At 36.6% G+C, this 17613-nt stretch overlaps 1 protein-coding gene across 2 annotated transcripts in view; it reads right to left on the reverse strand.

Annotated features, from left to right (window-relative positions):
• Window positions 1–303: 303 nt before the first annotated feature.
• The window catches only part of ABCA12 (ATP binding cassette subfamily A member 12), a 178604-nt gene continuing 161294 nt past the window's right edge, over window positions 304–17613 (reverse strand). The window contains exons 44-53 of one of the 2 annotated variants that reach the window (XM_070422064.1): window positions 16696–16949; window positions 14431–14635; window positions 13185–13294; window positions 12724–12865; window positions 10958–11092; window positions 8193–8296; window positions 6935–7027; window positions 5743–5848; window positions 3252–3389; window positions 304–1513 (exon numbers count right to left, since the gene is read on the reverse strand). In XM_070422064.1, coding sequence (XP_070278165.1) covers window positions 1412–1513; window positions 3252–3389; window positions 5743–5848; window positions 6935–7027; window positions 8193–8296; window positions 10958–11092; window positions 12724–12865; window positions 13185–13294; window positions 14431–14635; window positions 16696–16949 — 1389 coding nt within the window. In that variant the 3' untranslated portion in view covers window positions 304–1411. Of the gene's footprint in view, window positions 1514–3251; window positions 3390–5742; window positions 5849–6934; window positions 7028–8192; window positions 8297–10957; window positions 11093–12723; window positions 12866–13184; window positions 13295–14430; window positions 14636–16695; window positions 16950–17613 lie in introns of those variants that run through there. The other variant, XM_070422065.1, reaches the window with a different exon arrangement.

Below are 17613 nucleotides of genomic sequence, written 5' to 3' on the forward strand. Positions count from 1 at the left end.
AAAGAATAACATTTCTGAAGACTGTTAGCTAGGCAGCAAGAGTTGGGGCACAGCATTTCAAATAGGGGGAGCAACATAGGCAAAAGCCTGGAAAAGGGAGGGAGCATGGCTTGGTACACTAGAAAAACTGAAAATCCCAGAATGGCTAAATGTTAAAGAGGAAGGGAAGGATGAAAGGGATGAGAATGGAGAAAAGGATGAGGGTGGACAGTAGGAGCACATACATGGGACCTTGTAGGCCACGTGGCTCTAGTTTTTAGGTCCCTGGCTCTCCCCTAACAAATAAAATGACTTCGTGAATAATTTTTTTTGAACCTTGAGTTTATTGATTTTTGAAACAGAAACAGTTGTGCCAAAGCTGGCAAATTTGTACACACACACATACAGCGCGCGCGCGCGCACACACACACACACACACACGCAAATGTTACACAAAGCACCTTCCCTGAGGGCCATATAATTTGGCATTATTACAAAGTCAATCAATCTTATAGCCATTGAGATGATTCTGGGTCAGCTGGGTAATTAGCTGAAAATTATCTTCATATTCATTTTTTCTCCACAGGAATCTTTCCTGCAGAGAGACCCAGAATACGAGGCTTTTTGTAAGAGCTTAAAAAACAAACTTGCCTGCCAGCAGCACATGGATTCTCTATCAGTTTTCAGGATTTGTATCTGCCCAGCTGACACACCTGTTTTTCCCTGAAGAGAAAGTAGCGTCTTGCTCTGCCCTGTGCCTGCCTATTGTCAAGGCACGTCAGGAATACATCTAAGTTCTGTTTACCACCAGGGCAAACTGCCTTCCTATGACATTCTTGTAGAAAGCCATTGTGGGGGGTAGGGTTCAGTCTGTCCCCAAGTGTTTGCAGGAATGGAAAATGGCATCGTGCCCACTGCTTACTGCCAATGCTAATCTGGCCCTTAGCACATCACAGCAGATTCATTTATTCATGATGATTTTCGTTCTGCTATTTGTTGGAAATATTTTTTTTTTGTTCTCCCAATTTTACCTACCCCAGGCTACCTTATTTTTCTTTTCCACTCTTACTTTTCAACTAATAACCATGCCTTTTAAGGTTTCTTTTTATTGAAAGTAATAAATTAAGACATTCATCTTCAGGTGGTCCATCTTTGCATAAGAACCACCAGAATATACATTAGCATGCTCACAGCATTGAGTAGATAGGAATTCATTTCAGTAGCAACAACATTCAGTAACCTTAGGAAGAAAATTCTCCATGTATAGTTACTTGCTAGTCTTACACAATTGTAACTTTCTATACAGTATAACACTTTCAAATGAAGATGTCCTAAGGAAGTGGCATCTTCAAGGGAGTGGTGCCTTCCGCAGTTCTTCCTCAAAATGAAGCCATTGGCTTTGCTGCGATCGGGCTTGCTGGAGGTCTCAAGACTACAACCGGTCATCCTGTGATTCAACACTTATGGTGGAGCCTTGGATACTGGTATCAACATTTCCATAGGATTTCTGGTCTTTGGCAAAGTTGATGAAAACCTGATTTTTTCCCAAGGGAAATAAAGCCATTAGTGCTTGATAAACCAAAGGAAGACATATGGTTCATTCACACACACATACACACTTGGAGGAGCAAATAAAAAAGATTAGATTTTATAGGGGGATGCCCACACATATATATACACTCTTATTAGGAGTCCTTCCTTTAGCTATTCAAATTTAATTAGGGTTTGAAAATAATACCTATATCTACAACTATAATTATGTTTATAATCATAATAGAAATCTAAAATATGTAGCTACTTATCTGTACCTGAAAGCTCTACATCAATATCTCTATCAAGCCCAAACCGGTTTGGCTCAGTGGATAGAGCGTCAGTCTGCAGACTGAGGGGTCCCGGGTTCGATTCCGGTCAAGGGCATGTACCTGGGTTGCGGGCACATACCCAGTGGGAGATGTGCAGGAGGCAGCTAATCGATGTTTCTCTCTCATCGATGTTTCTAACTCTCTATCTCTCTCCCTTCCTCTCTGTAAAAAAATCAATAAAATATGCTTTAAAAAAATATCTCTATCAAGTATAAACAAGGAGACCAAACCAAACCCTTATCAAATGCTTGTATGGTGATGTTGAGAGAAATGCACTAATTTCAAGAGTTAGTGCACTAAAAAATAAAATTTGTATAAAAATCTCATATTAACATTATTTTCAGTAAGCCAATTATTTAATAGGCAGACATTTATTACTTTGCTTAAAATTATTAAATCTATTAGTCAATGATTCTTCCAGAAAAAATGGGAGTCTATTTCATGCCAGATATGGTGCTGGTAGTTGGTTACAAGTCAAAGGCTAAATATCCTGTGTTAGAAAAGCCATCCTTTTCTAAAACCCCATAGAAAATTGTCCATAAAGTGCAGCACCATTTATTGACTCAGAGGCCCCCACGCCTCACATTCTGACCCATTACAGGGGTAGATGAAATAAAATGTTCTATACATCAGGTTGGCTGAGCCAAACGATTGAAAGGTGATGAAGGATGCACCATGAAGCCTTGAGTTATTGAATATAAATGTAATTAAGACATGATATGAGTAAAACAAAAGAGTTCTGCCTTTGCCACTTTGATTGCCCAGAATCTAGCAGACCTAAAAATCTGCACCAGATTCTCTCCAGATACCCCATATAGTATCAAATTCAGGAAGCCAATCAAGGGAAATGGTATTTAAGAAACCTATCAAGGAGAAAGTAAGGAAAGCGGTTTGTTTTACAGTGAAACTATTGTTTTGTTGCTTTACATATGCACATAACTTGATGGCTATAGATGTCTGTAGAAAGGAAAAAAAATCTCCTTTTCTCACCCTGACCAGTTTGGCTCAGTGGGTAGAGTGTTGGCCTGCGGACCTAAAGTCCCAGGTTCGATTCTGGTCAAGGGCATGTACCTTGCTTACAGGCTCCTTCCCTGCCCAGGACATGGTCAGGGGCATGCAGGAGGCAACCAATCAATGTGTTTCCCTCTGTCTTTCCCTCTCTCTAAAAATCACTGGAAAAATATCCTCGGGTGAGGATTTTAAAAAAATCTTTTCTCTAGTAACAATAGTTAATGCTTTTAACATTTTTTTCTAACATCCCCAAATCTGGTTAGAAATCAATTAAATTTTTCAGGTGTGAGATTAAATGTTGATTTAACTAAAGCAAATAGAATGTCACTGAAAGGAAATGAACACAATGTGTAGTAATTAATGTGATAGTGTGCACAGGGGTCATGGCCTCCATCTTACCTCCTCCAGAGTAGTCTGGCTCACTAAGAAGTTTGTGATATTTAAAGCAGTCTTGTTGGTTTCCAGCAGATCAAAAATGTTTGCTACTCCTCCTGCCGTGACTGGCACGTGATACTCCAGCATACTGAGGTGCTGATCCTGTGGGAACCAAAGGAAAAAAATGTATTTTGCAATGTCAGGTAATATTGACTTGACTAGTCATATTTGAGCAAGAGCCAAGGAAAATACTGAAATTTATTCCACTGGAAATGACACTACAGTGTAAATAATGGGTGTGTTTTTGAAACTAACAGCTTGCAAAGATGAGATGGAAAGTTTTATGAATGTCAAAGAGAAAACAAATTAAAAAGCTAATGAAAATTCCAAAGCATTTTACATTAGCGTGCACTTATAAAGTCATCATGGTCTTACCTGCAAAAAAATATTATGGGATGGTAGTTCAGATGTCAGATTATGCTCTCAGCTCACATAAGCTTTTTCAGAGATAACATTTAGAAATTTCATTTTTTAAATGTTAAAATTCATCTAAAGGGCCAAGGATTAGTTGTTCAATTTATATTGGCTAAAGAGGCTAGATTGCAACAGCATTTCCTAGGAAAACCTCATTCAAATAACACTATATTTTTTCACACCTGACCCCAAAATTCTCTTCAACTTCTTTATGTTAGTCAATACATAGGATTAGCATCTACTTAGTAATCTATTCTCATTTCCTTGGAGCATCTCTAACACCTGGCTTTTCTGCATATTAAATCAGTTATCATATCCCATTTCCTTTTCATCTAAAACAGCTTTCCAATTTCAACTTTCCTCTCTATTTGCACCATCAGTATCATTAACCTGAGGTTCATCACTCCAGTTCTGAGTTACTGCGACCACCTCTTCAGAAGCCTAGAAACTATTTACACTCACATACTGGCCCAAAAGCAGCACGGTAATCTTTTCTAAACACTAGCTTAATCAGGATGTTGTCTTGCTCCAGAATCTACCCCTGGAACTATATGGGTTAAATCAGGGCTGTGCATTTCAGTCTGGCTTTCCAGACTTCCCTTGTTGGAAACCCCTCCTCTCAGCCCTTTGCTCACTGCCCAGCCCCTCTCATTGACTTATTTTCACATCACACCTGTCACTATAATCAGGATCTTACTTCATTTTACTTCCAATTTGTTGTTCCTGCTATTTCCCTTCTAGATATTTAGAAACCACCAGATGCTTGTAAAGGATGGTCTGTTTAAAAAGAAATAAGACTTTTATCATCACTGCATTTGTCTTGTGTAGCCCCGGTCCATGAGGAACAGACCAGGGCGAATGTAATCTCATCATTCAGCAAATAAGCAGGAACTTCAATCCAGAAATTCACGGAAAGAAAAGCACTATGACCAACGTGATTTGTGCAAGAAACGGGTCCTTTAGTTTTTTAAACTTGATTTTAATTTAGATGATAGAAAATGGGCTTTGATAAGAATTGTAAAAGCTATTATTTCCTGAAGAAGTTAGCTAAAGCTTGGGAGGTTGAGGAAAAGGTATTTTGTAGAGATAAAAGAATTGTTTTTAAAAACGTATTCTATTTTGTTCTCTCCAATCACTTCACATTAATATGGTGCCTTACAGGAATGTCTTTGTAGATATTTTATCATTTATTTCTCATGCCAATCTTGTAACGGAGATGCCATTATTGCTACTTTACAAATGAGAAAAATGGGGCTCAGAGACTTTAACTGTCTTGCTGGAAATCACACAGGGAGAACTTGACTTCTGCTCAAGACTTCCAATTTCTTTTCATCACTCCACACATGGTTTCCCTTTACAACAAGTATTTGCTATAATCATTTTGTTCAAGTTCCTGTACATAAAAGCTGTTATATAATTATAACCTTTTTTTCATAAAGTGCACTTAAGTTTGAACTAGGTGAGATACATAGGTGTATATCTGTAGGGGTCCATTCTGTGGATACATATACTAGTAAGATGGAATTCATTGAATAATGTGGGTTTAAGAACTTGATTCCAAGTGGTTCTGCTCAAACCTTTGTGGGCTTATCTTTTAATTGCTTCTGGCTGTGCCATTCTGGAATTCTTTTTCTAAACAGAAATAATATCTGTCATCCCTCAGTTCCCTAATGTATATATCTGGTAAACTAGTTATGTATACAACTCGGAAAGTAATACAGTATGGTCATAAAGCCTTTGTGAGGAAGAAATAAATGAAGGTGTGTGAAAAGATGACATTACTGTTAATAGCTACAAAAATATAATTTTTGTGATTATACAAAAATGGGTTTTTGAAGATTCTATATGAAGAATAGAATAATTTGAAGTTCCTATTTATTTATGCTAAGTGGGCTTCAGAGTATCTTATATAAATTTAACTAATGAATATGTTAAGATTAACCAATAAAGCTGTGGTCAACTTGAAAAGGGCAAATGTCCACTACAATATTGGACTATCATGACCAGTCAATTTAAAAAGGCAGGAAAATCTCTTACTTACTTTTAAGTATGTTTTTGGAAAGTGCAGTTGCATGAACCTTGTGAGGGCCTCCATGCTAGCTTTGGTATTCTTCACATGAACCTTGACAGTAAATCCTCGTCCAAACCTAGAAAGCGAAAGTGCAAAACACAATATAAGTTCCATTTTGCTGAAATAGCTCCCCTGGAGTTCTAGATAATGAAACAGGACCCAAACTGACCGTTAGCGCCCCTTTTCTTATATAAAGACTGTCATTTTGTCATAAATGTTCGGGGCATGCTGCAAACTGGAAACAGTGAACTGCCACCGTTTTTTAAAATTTATTTCTACCGTTATACAAAGTCAAACTCTTTGGACAAAAGCTGCATTAGAAAAAAAAATATATAAAATCTTGGCTTTTTTGGATACCCATGAATTGACAGTTGACATTAATTTCTGGGGTGAAATACTTTCTAATTTAAAGTAAACAAGGTCTTGAGAGGTAAGTCATTGGGAATTTGGTGTCAATGGTAAAGATTAAAGTCATTGGGTTTTAAACATAGATAAAAGTAGATATACTAGCTAACTGTTAGCACCAAGAGTAGAGTTTATATACAAGTCGAGAGCAGCATATAAGGTCTCTTCCATCCTTTTTTACTTATCTTGGTTAATACTATCATATAAGAAAGACAGTTGTACAGATAAAGTTATAACATCATGAAGTTTGGAAATACATATATATATATATATATATATAAATTCATATGCACTCTGGCAAATATAAAATATTTCATTTTAATTTGTTAGTATGATATTTAACCACATTACCCCAAAATATTACTGATTAAAAGGTTTTCAATGAGATAAAAAATGTTAAATAGCTCACTGGAAGCTTGTGCAAATGAACATATTAAATAAAAGTTTTTGCCTTCCTGTACTTGTCAAAGTCTAATTTGTTATTTAGTAAACTCCTGAAACTGCCTTTTGAGGTTATATTGGTTGTGGATTAATTTTTTAAAGCTCTTAGGCCTTGTAAGTTTTGGGGTTATTAACTAAAAATACATCCAACCCTCACTAAGATAATTTAACTTTAAAATGAGGCAATGATTAAATTATCCATTCCAATTCTACTACTCGTTGCAGGGTAGGCTGCTGAGATCATCCTTGGAGGTGAGCATTGTACTGTCAGATTGATTACCCTACTCCATATGCTAAACACACATTTGCTCTTCACCTGCTCTTTATATGCTGCAAAGATCCAATGCACTGGAACCTCCCATTCACCATGATGGCCAGCCTGGTACAGAGAGCTTCACATTCTTCCATGCTGAAAGGCAGACAGCACAACCATATCAGAATTCTGGGCACAGAAAATTGGATTTCCATTCATGAACAGAAATTAACTATTTCATTATGGCACTTTAGAAACATGATTTTAGTTCCTTAATTTGGCTTTTCCCTTGAAGAACTAAAAAAAAAACTTTTTAAATATCAATTAAATGTCTTCACATAGGGTTTATTACTGCTCCTTCTTAAGCCTGAGGCCAACTCTCTCACTCGGAACACCCTATCAAGCACATTACTTCTTTCAAACTCCCTCAAGCTTTGACTTGAGACCTACATTTCCTAAAAAATGTTCCCCAAATAATACTGAGCTCTTTTCATTATGCTTCAGAGTCCATACTTAGTTGGTTTTTATGGTTTTTGTATTTATAACTGGTTAACCTGCATGTGATTACATAATTTCTAATTTCATAGACCATGATAACTTTATGTAAAAGTTCATGACAATTAAATGATTGGCTCCAGGATAGATGGTATGCTAGGGCAAGGCTAGGATAGAAACAAGTTTCTTGATTATAAACAAATGGAATACTTTTTCTACTCTATGATAAGTTCAATAAAAGGGTGAACTTCATGCAAGGTCAACCTCACAAGAAAAACACAGGGGCTTCAGGTGCTTCTTTACTTAACTGATTGGAAGGGTCTACTTTATGAAGAAGTCCTGGGAGCTGCTTCTTAAAGGACTGGTAAGGTTACATCTTGGAGAGAGGCTTTCTGAAAAGACCATTTCCAGGGCAGGATGAGAGGAAAGGTCAATGAGTGTCTGTGGAATCAGGAGTCACTCAGATAGACTAATAGGAGAGGGTGTTGTAGGGAAAAAAGGGCTAGAAATTTACATAATAAAAGGCCTTGCATAGTAAGCCAAAAGGTGCTGAACTTTATGCAATAGCAACAGGAAGTCACAGTTGAGTTGTGAGGGTCATAAATCATAAGAAATTTGTTTTTAAAAAGATTATTTAGGCCCTATCCCAGCTGGATTCTCACTATGTAACCTGCCTGACTTGTTCCTAAGACTATAAACACAAAATACTTTCATCTAATTGTAAACACTCATTATCAATATATATTACAGGGGGATTACGTTTTCCCACCCATCATCCTAGAATCGTGCCTACCTATTGACCTGAAAGTTCCTGTACTCAGTTTACCTGTGAGACGTGAGGATGACTGAACATTTATTCTGTACTTCCTCTGAAATGATCTTCCAGAGGTGCCGTTTCGACTTAGGATCCATCCCAGAGCTTGGCTCATCCTTAATAGAAAGTTACAAGAAAAAAATTTATCAAATTAATTAATTTTTGATGAGGCTCCTCACATGAATCACTACATCTCACTTGCCTAGAACAAAAATCACTTTGCAAGTCCTGCGACTAACTTGTTCATACTTAATAGACTTCTTTCTGCAGCTGTCTAAAAGCTCAGGATTAATCATTTAAAATTGACAATCTGTTTTAAGAAGTGTCTCATTGAAGTTGACATCCTGTAACTTTACACTTGTCTCTTATATTTCTTTGGAAAACATTCTGCTTCAATTACTGACAAAGCAGAGTTTTTACATTTAATAGTACATTGTCACATATATATTTGAAGCCAACAGCAACGAGATTGCTACCTTGCTCCTGATAGCAGACGCATGGCTGTGAGTAATAATATGCCACGTGAAGTGGAAAGAACACAATTTGAGTTTTCAGTTAATACATTTGAGGTATATATATATATATTTAAAAATATTTTATTAATTTTAGAGAGAAAGGGAGAGGGAAAGAGAGATAGAAACATCAAGGATAAGAGAGAATCATTGATTGGCTGCCTCCTGCACGCCCCCTACTGGGGATGGAGCCCACAACCTGAGCATGTGTCCTGACCAGGAATCAAACCATGACCTCCTGGTTCATGGGTCCACGCTCAACCACTGAGCCACACCAGCTGGCTTGAGATGTATTTTTAGTTTTATGTCATTAATTGAAATTTCATACTTTTTGGGGAAATAAGCATATGATTTTCAGAAACTTCCAAGTGGAAAGATATAAATTATATTTGAAAAGTAAATGCTGTTTCAAAAATTGTCCAGACATAAAATTAGAAATGTAGCAATGGATAACCTAAGCAAGCAATAGTAGGGCAAACAGATGATTAAACAAACAAATTACAGGTTAAGATTAGGTAAAAATTTTATATATATATATATATATATATATATATAATGGAAAGTATGTACATATGATCATCAGAGGCTATCTTTATAGTAGGGGCTTAAATTTAAATTTAGAGAAGGAAATGAGTGATAATTTGGGTAAACAGTAAAGGATATATTGTCACGGCTCCTATTTTTGAAGGTGATGCATATATTTTTATATGCATATAGTAAATGCATATAAAAGAAAATATACTATCTTTCTCTCAAAGCCAGTATTTCAGTGAAGCTCATTAATACCTAACATTTGCACAGCACTTTTAACTTTTTGAAGTACTTTACATCTATTATCTCACAGGAATGCCTAAGGATTGTTTTGTCCAATTTAAGGGACACTTACACAATAAAATTCCATTATAAGCATCGATTGGCAGGGATATAACACATTGTAAGCTCTGGTATTACAGAGAGTTGGGCTGTGCATCACTCCATCTGGGCAGTTTACATGAACTGATCCTCTGCATGACTTAATCCCTGGAATAATGTGGTGGTTTATAAGTGGATTTTTATTGCATATACTTAAGGCTCTTTTGGAGTAAGGATGTCCTTAAATGAAGGGGATTTTCCTAAATAAGGGCAAGCTTATTTCTCTGAAATAAATACTGGGGAGCAGAATGCTATGTTACCCCTGTGTGTAATTTACATTCACAGGTGGTCAGTTTAATATTCTAGCTCTGAATGAAAATATTTATATTTCTTGCCTTTGAAAAATTCAGATAAAATAAAACGGCAGATTTTCAATCACATCCCAAGCTAGGTAACTCATGGTTTTCCATAACAAGGAAATAACATTTTAGCACAATACATTGTCTTAAAATGTGTCTTTCCTCCTTTCTAGAAGTTTACAAATATGTTAGTTCACCTCATCCGTTACCAATACAACTGATTTCTCCAGTAACTGGGAATCACATTCTACCATCTTCCATTACTGACTCACTTGTATACCCTGAATTTATTCCAGCTAATTCCCATTCCCATGCCAAGTGTTTCCTCTGAAACTGACTGTGACACAGCTTCAGACAAAAACATATTTGAGGGCAACTGTCATGGCAACAAATTATTTGCTGATATACTATCAGCAATAAAGTGCTTTTGCAAAGCACTTTACCCAGTGGTCGGCAAACTGCGGCTCTCGAGCCACATGCGGCTCTTTGGACCCTTGAGTGTGGCTCTTCCTAAGCCTTAGGAGGACCCTAATTAGGTTAATAACAATGTACCTACTTATATAGTTTCAGTTTAAAAAATTTGGCTCTCAAAAGAAATTTCAATCGTTGTACTGTTGATATTTGGCTGTGTTGACTAATGAGTTTGCCGACCACTGACCTATACTATGCTTTCATGAGATAGTCTAGGTAAAGTGCTCTGCAAAATAACCAGCACACAGTGTGCACTTCACAAATGTCAATTCCAATAATGAGAATGAAATGTGACATCCAATTGGAAATGTGGTTCTAATTGTTCAGTAGCCTTTTAAAAAATATTTGTTTTTATTGATTTCAGAGAGAGAGAGAGAGAGAGAGAGAAAGAAACATCAATGATGAGAGAGAATCATCAACTGGCTGCCTCCTGCATATCCCACTGGGATTCCAGCCCACGACACGGTCATGTGGCATGTGCCCTAACTGGGAATCGGACTGTGACCTCCTGGTTCATGGGGGAAGCTCAACCACTGAGCCACACCAGCCAGGCTGCAATAGCCTTTTTCATGGCTTCTCTTACCAGCAGTAGGATGGAAGGCTTTCCGATCAAGGCCAGTGCGGTGGATAGTTTTCTTTTTGTGCCATAACTGCATAGAGACGTAGCCCTGTCTTTGTAAGGCATCAGGTGAAGTCTGCGCAGGAGTTTATGAACAGTCTACAGGTGGAAAGAGAGTTAGGTTGAACTTCTACCAAAACCCTTAAAGCACTAAACCAGTGGTTCCCAAACTTATTTGGCCTACCGCCCCCTTTCCAGAAAAAATATTACTCAGCGCCCCCTGGAAATGAATTTTTTTAAAATTTTAATAGCAATTAAACAGAAAGATATATGTATTAATGTTTCTACCTTTTTTGTAAAATATAGTAAAGAAAGGTGTAAATTAGAAACATTGACGTTTGAAATTATGAAACTATTTATTGAACTCAGAATAGAAAGGTAATACAAAAAAAGTTAAAACAAATGCACCTGTGGCCATCACCGCCCCCCTGGATAGCTGCAGCGCCCACCAGGGGGCGGTAGCGCTCACTTTGGGAATCACTGCACTAAACAAAGAAACATAAAAGCTGTTTGTGAAAAGAGCATTTTATAGTGAAGAAATATATACCTGAAAAATTCAAACATTTAAACTGAACATAGATTTTATTTTTATTTTCAAAGGTCCACTTGAAATTAATAATTACTTAAAAGATAAAAGTGATTCTGTGGAGGCTCATTTTCAAGTGGGATTCCCCTCCCCAAAGGTGTGGCATGTATGCATATGTGCATGTGCGTGTTTGTGTTTGCATTTGCAATTGCAGATTATTCTTTCTGCTACATTAACACAGGGCTTCCTTGTTAAGCTTAAAAGAGCTAAAACAGAATTCAGCCTTTCTCAAGGCAGGTTTCTCATTGATGTCTTCACGGTTTTATCTTTCTTCTTACTGAAAGGTGAATTGTCAGAAAGGCTTTAAGACTTTTTAAACTGACCTGGTATCAAAATTTTATCACATTAACTGAGGAATCATGAGTGCTTGTGGCTATTTTTGTACTTAAATAACCCTGGCAAATAGTGGATTTCTAGGAGGATTTCAACAGATCCCTGGGGTTGCAAAAATAGAGGAAACTGCCCTGAGGGTTTACCATTCCATTACAAAGGCAAATAATTGTAGTGAAGTACAAAACCACATTTGAAAATTCAAATGGGAAACGATTCTTTTTTACTTGGGCATTTTGTAGGTAATTCCATTTTGTATCTGGACATTAAAGGATGTTCAGGCATCACCAATCAATGCTCCACCCACAGCCCAGACCAGTGTGATCCTTTTTTTGATAGCTCTTAAAAAGTATCTGAAAGCCTGACCGGCATGATGACTCAATGGTTGACCATCCACCTATGAACCAGGAGGTCACAGTTCCATTCCCGGTCAGGGCACATGCCCAGGTTGTAGGGCCAATCTCCAGTAAGGGGCGTGCAGGAACTAGCCAATCAATGATTAGCTCTCACCATTGATGTTTCTCTCTCTCTCTCTCTCTCTCTCTCTCTCTCTCTCTCTCCCCCTCTCCTTTCCTCTCTGAAATCAATAAAAATATGTTAAAAAATAACTGAACAAAAACTAACAGAGGAGCTTCTAAAGCTGAGTTCACAGGTGTGTATATGATATATGCAATCAAGCTAATATGTATCCACTATCATTGTTAGGAGGAAATGTCTTCATTTTGTAGATATCAACTTGGTCTTGAGGGGATGGGGGGTGGAAAAAGAAACAATATGGTTTTCAAATGGTCTAGTTTGTCACACTTATACTCACTTCTTTAATATCCTTTTCTGGAATTCCATGTATCCTGGCATAGAAATACAAGTGCTCTTCCACAGATACTAGGTCATCTAAGGCATCTTCCTGAGGACAGTAGCCAACTAGTGAGCTGTGAGAGTCTACGTGAGCCAGAGATCTGAATTGGGAGAATCAAAAACACAGATGAGTTTCAAAACTTAGTTCCCTCTCCATCCCCAAATGTTGGGAAGGCAGTTCTCTTTTAGTCATGGTGATTAGTGGTTCTGATAAAAAGAGGAAAAAGAATCCCACTGTCAGTTACACTTAAAGTTTAAAACTTTCCACTTGCTTGAATAGCCATCCCCCCCCCCCCCCCCCTCACACACACACCTGAGGATTTAATACCATAACCATAAAAGAACATAAAGAATCTGCTTTAATTATTTTTTCATTCAATTACATAGTGCTTAGTATATTAAAGCACTTGTTTTTCATACCCAGTCTTATTTCTAATCAGAATGTGTCCACTTGAAGGAATTATGTCTCCAGTCAGCATTTTGAAGATAGTGGTTTTTCCTGCTCCATTCACCCCAAGAAGGCCAAAGCACTGGTTAGCGGGAGAAAAAAAGAAAATATTTAAACCTTAATTAAAACCAAAGAAATGTTACTATTGTGTCTCTTTCCTCATTTTCCTTGGGTAAAATAAATTACCAAGAAAAATAAATCACTGGAATTATTCACGCATATTGTAGTGCTTTATTGGCATTTGATAAAACTTTCTATTTTAAAACAACTGGCTAATAAATTGGCAGTTACATAATAGTCACTGGATGTAAAGAACAGCATAGGGAGTACAGTTAATAATATTGCAATAACTATGTATGGTGCCAGATGGGGACTAGATTTATCGTGGTGCTCAGTTAGTTATATAAATGTCTAATCACTGAGTTGTACGCTTGAAACTAATATAATACTGTATGTCCACTATAACTGAAAAATAAAAATTCTTAAAACAAATGGGTACATACGTATATTTTTCCTCTCTTCCCTTTAACTACATTTGAACATTTGTAAATATATATATGACTTGTTCTATATATATCACAGCACACCTCTGTGTGACATGAAAAAATACCTGAGTAAGATATGCTAACCTGACAAACTGATTGTATTTATAGATTTCACATTTTTCACACAACCTGTAATCACAACTTTACTGAATAAGCTGCTGAAGCAGAAATTTCTCTACACTGTCGGATATATTTGATACATTTACTTTGCAGCTCTGCTCAGAAACTAAGGAATATGCCCACCTTGTCTTTCTCCTTTCAAAGCTGCCTTAATATTGCTCTGTGAAAACAGCAAGAATAAATATGGATGCAGTCCCAGGACCTCACTTCTGACAACTGATTTCTTTATGCTCTTTATTGAAGAGGCCTGGAAACTAAACATTGAGGAGGACACCCTACACAGGCTTCTTGAGTCACAGCCCACCCCAGGGAGGAGAGTAGCTTGGGAAGGGGCTCAGAACTTGGCATGTGATGAATCCTCCCTATCAAGATGGAAGACGTATAGGTAAGTAACACATGGGTCTATAAGTAAATTTTATATATAGAATCCATCAAATGATTCAGAGGTTGACTTACATACTTTTAGAAAAAAATTAAGGAAAGATAAAGATTTGAATTTGTCACTTATCATACCAACATTAAGGAGAGTTAGAAACAAAATACTGTTTCTTACCTCCCCAGCAGGTATCCCAATGCTGATGTTGTTTACAGCTATAATCTTTTTGTGGATAAGTTGGTAGGACTTGGTGAGACGATGGAGTTGGACCAGGTCAAATTCGCTTGCACCATTCTCAACTCTTAATCTCTCAGCCCGCACATCTTCATCTTCATCTATTGTCTCAATTACAGGTGAAGAATTAAATTTTCTGAAGAAGAGTCTAAAAAATGAACCCAATAATTTGCATCAATGATTCTGAAATGGCACCATTCAATTTTGACATGTTTTAATGGGTTCTTGCTTCACTAAACGTGTGCTATCATATACTAGGTTTGTTTTAAATTTGTTATGCAATTTGCTACTCAAATAACTTAAAAATTAGTATGACTGCTCTTCACCATATTTGCTATGATATTTGGAAAACAGGTTTTGCTTTCCATGACTTGAATGCCCACAGATTCACTGTTACAATTCAGATTTCTAATTTTAGTAATGAGGAGGTCAGTTTGGGTTTGAAAGTTACTTCCTAACAGAGACCAGAATCATTAATGAGAATCAACATGTACAATTGCACAATCAGTGATCACCTTTTTAAAATCCTCTCTATTTCTTCTTTTATCATCAATAATATGAATGGCATTTCTATAATCTTTTTACTGTGAATGTTTTATTTAGGATCTATCCAGTATGTTAAGGTCAACCATGAAAGCTCAGTAAGTCTCAAATCCCAAATCCACATCAGTATCTTGCTTAACAAACACCAAACAAACCAAACGAAACGAAGTTAAAAACCCAACAAATCAGTTTAGTTTTCCTCCTGATGTCTCTGTGTCTTTTAATGATATCCTCAGAGATCACAACTGTTTTCTTTGAATCTTCTCCATTCCAAAATCCACTCATGCAGTCAGTCTGCTAGCACTGGAAATGCCTTATAATATCCAGTCATTGTCATTGATCATTTTCTGTCTATTTCTATTACCATCATGGGCTTTCACTCTTTCTCACTTAGATTTTTCCAGGAAACTCAAATTACTCCAGTATCTCTGACTCATCCATTCCAATCAGCACTATCTCAACAAAATCACACCTCCTGAGACACGATTTGATCATGCTGCTCTCGGCTCAAAAGCCTTTAATGGACTACTGTTTGTTTGTTGAACAAAGTTTAAACCACATATCTCTAACCAAGCATTCAATAAACTCCATAATCTTCCAACCACATACTCTAACTCCTACTATTTCATTGCATTTATTCTGTTTCAAACAAGTAGTTACTCATTTCTCAGATATGTCCCAAGATTTTTTTCTCCATCTTTGCTCTTGTCATTTCTTTCATTATTATTAAGTTTTATTTTCTGATAGGTGATATGTGCACATCAAGTATTAAAATGGTGCTGAGAATATATAGTGAAAAGTAAATGTTCTTCAACCATATACAGTTCATTTCAGCACAGGCACATATAATTATATAGACTATGCATGTGTTTATATAAATAACATATATTTCCTGTCTAACCCAAATGGTAATATACTTTACTTAGTGTTCTAAACCCTGCATTTTTCACTTAATACATATTAGAAGTAATCCAAAATATTACACAGGTAACTGTGTCATTCTGTCTAATGGTTGCATGGTATTTAATTTATGAATACATGTATATAATTTATTTAACTAGTCCCTAAATAAAGTTAGGTTATTTCATTCTCTTGCTATTAGGAATAGGTTGCTATGATGAATAATTTTATATATAGATTAGTCCACATATTTGTGAGCATATCTGTAGAAAAATTCCTAGAAATGGAATTGTTGGGTTAATGGTAGGTACATTTATGAATCTGTCCTCAATTTTATTTTCCTAAATCTCTAGCTAATATGACACATATTCACCATTTTTCAAAAAGTTGCCCCAAATGCATTGTTAACATGCTACATAATCAATCTTCTTTCCCCACTTCTATTTTCCCTAACTCAAACAACATAAACAGACTACATCTTTTGTTTATGTACATATTTTCTCTCCATTGCTCAATCTTAATTTCTTTATAGCTCACAATTGTGCTTAATGTTACTCTCTAGTGTACAGCAATACTTGCATAGTAACATTCTATAACTATTTACTGAATGAAATGAATGGTGAATTATGCTACAATTTTTGAAAAGGTTTTTTGAGCAAAACATTTCCATACTAATGGAAAAGCTTACACATATTGACCCGTCCCTGAATATTTTGAATTGAGTTCCATCCTGGATGTCACACACTATGTTTTCATTGTATTTACCTGAATTTTTTTATTAGCCATTCATTGATTAAGAGTCGCAAGAAAAAGAACATGGTGCCCTGAGCAACCAAAGCCACGAACATTGCACCTAGTTTATCCATCTCAAAGGTTTCACTTGGGTATTCCACACCATATGCTTTTAAGAAGTCCAGGACCGACTGTTGCTGAGAAAGTTCAATCAATCCATAGCCAAAACAGAATTGTGGGAATATCAGGAAAATGCGCTTGAGGGTTTCAGAAATAAGTTCTAAAGTCTGAAATAAGATAAATAAAAGTGAAGCTTAGTGTTAAACTTCCAAAAAGTTGACAAAAATTTAAAGTGAGATGTAGACAAATATTGGAACCTGAGAAGCTTATCTAGATTGGCAATTATTTCATATGTATGCTGAATTTGCATATAGGTATTTACTGTAACCAAATGGTGGAGATTCATACTAAAATTCAAGCAGAGCCAGGCCAGTGTGGCTCAGTGGTTGAACATTGACCTATGAACCAGGAAGTCACAGTCCAATTCCTGTTGGGGCACATGCCCAGGTTGCGGGTTCAATCCCTAGTATGGGGCATGCAAGAGGCGCCTATCAATGCTTCTCTCTCACCATTGATGTTTCTATCTCTCTCTCCCTCTCTGAAATCAATAAAAAGATATTTAAATATATGTATATTAAAATACAGGCAGAAAAGATTAGATTTTTCTTGAGATGATCTAAGATGTTGGGCCAAACCCTGGAGACAGAATCACTTCTAGTCCTGCCTTAGATTTTAGGAATCTAGGAATAGCCAAAGTGTTGGGGTCTGACTCAGGGTATCAGCAGGTGCCTGAGTGAAAGTGCACTACAGCTTCAGAATCTAAGGTAATTTCTACTTGAAGAGGGACTAAAATGGTGAAATAAGATGGAAGGAGAAAGACGACCTATATTA

This window comes from Myotis yumanensis, unplaced genomic scaffold, assembly GCF_028538775.1.
Source record: "Myotis yumanensis isolate MYYU_CA2020_CCGP unplaced genomic scaffold, mMyoYum1.0.hap1 SCAF_8, whole genome shotgun sequence".
Lineage (NCBI taxonomy): Eukaryota > Metazoa > Chordata > Mammalia > Chiroptera > Vespertilionidae > Myotis > Myotis yumanensis.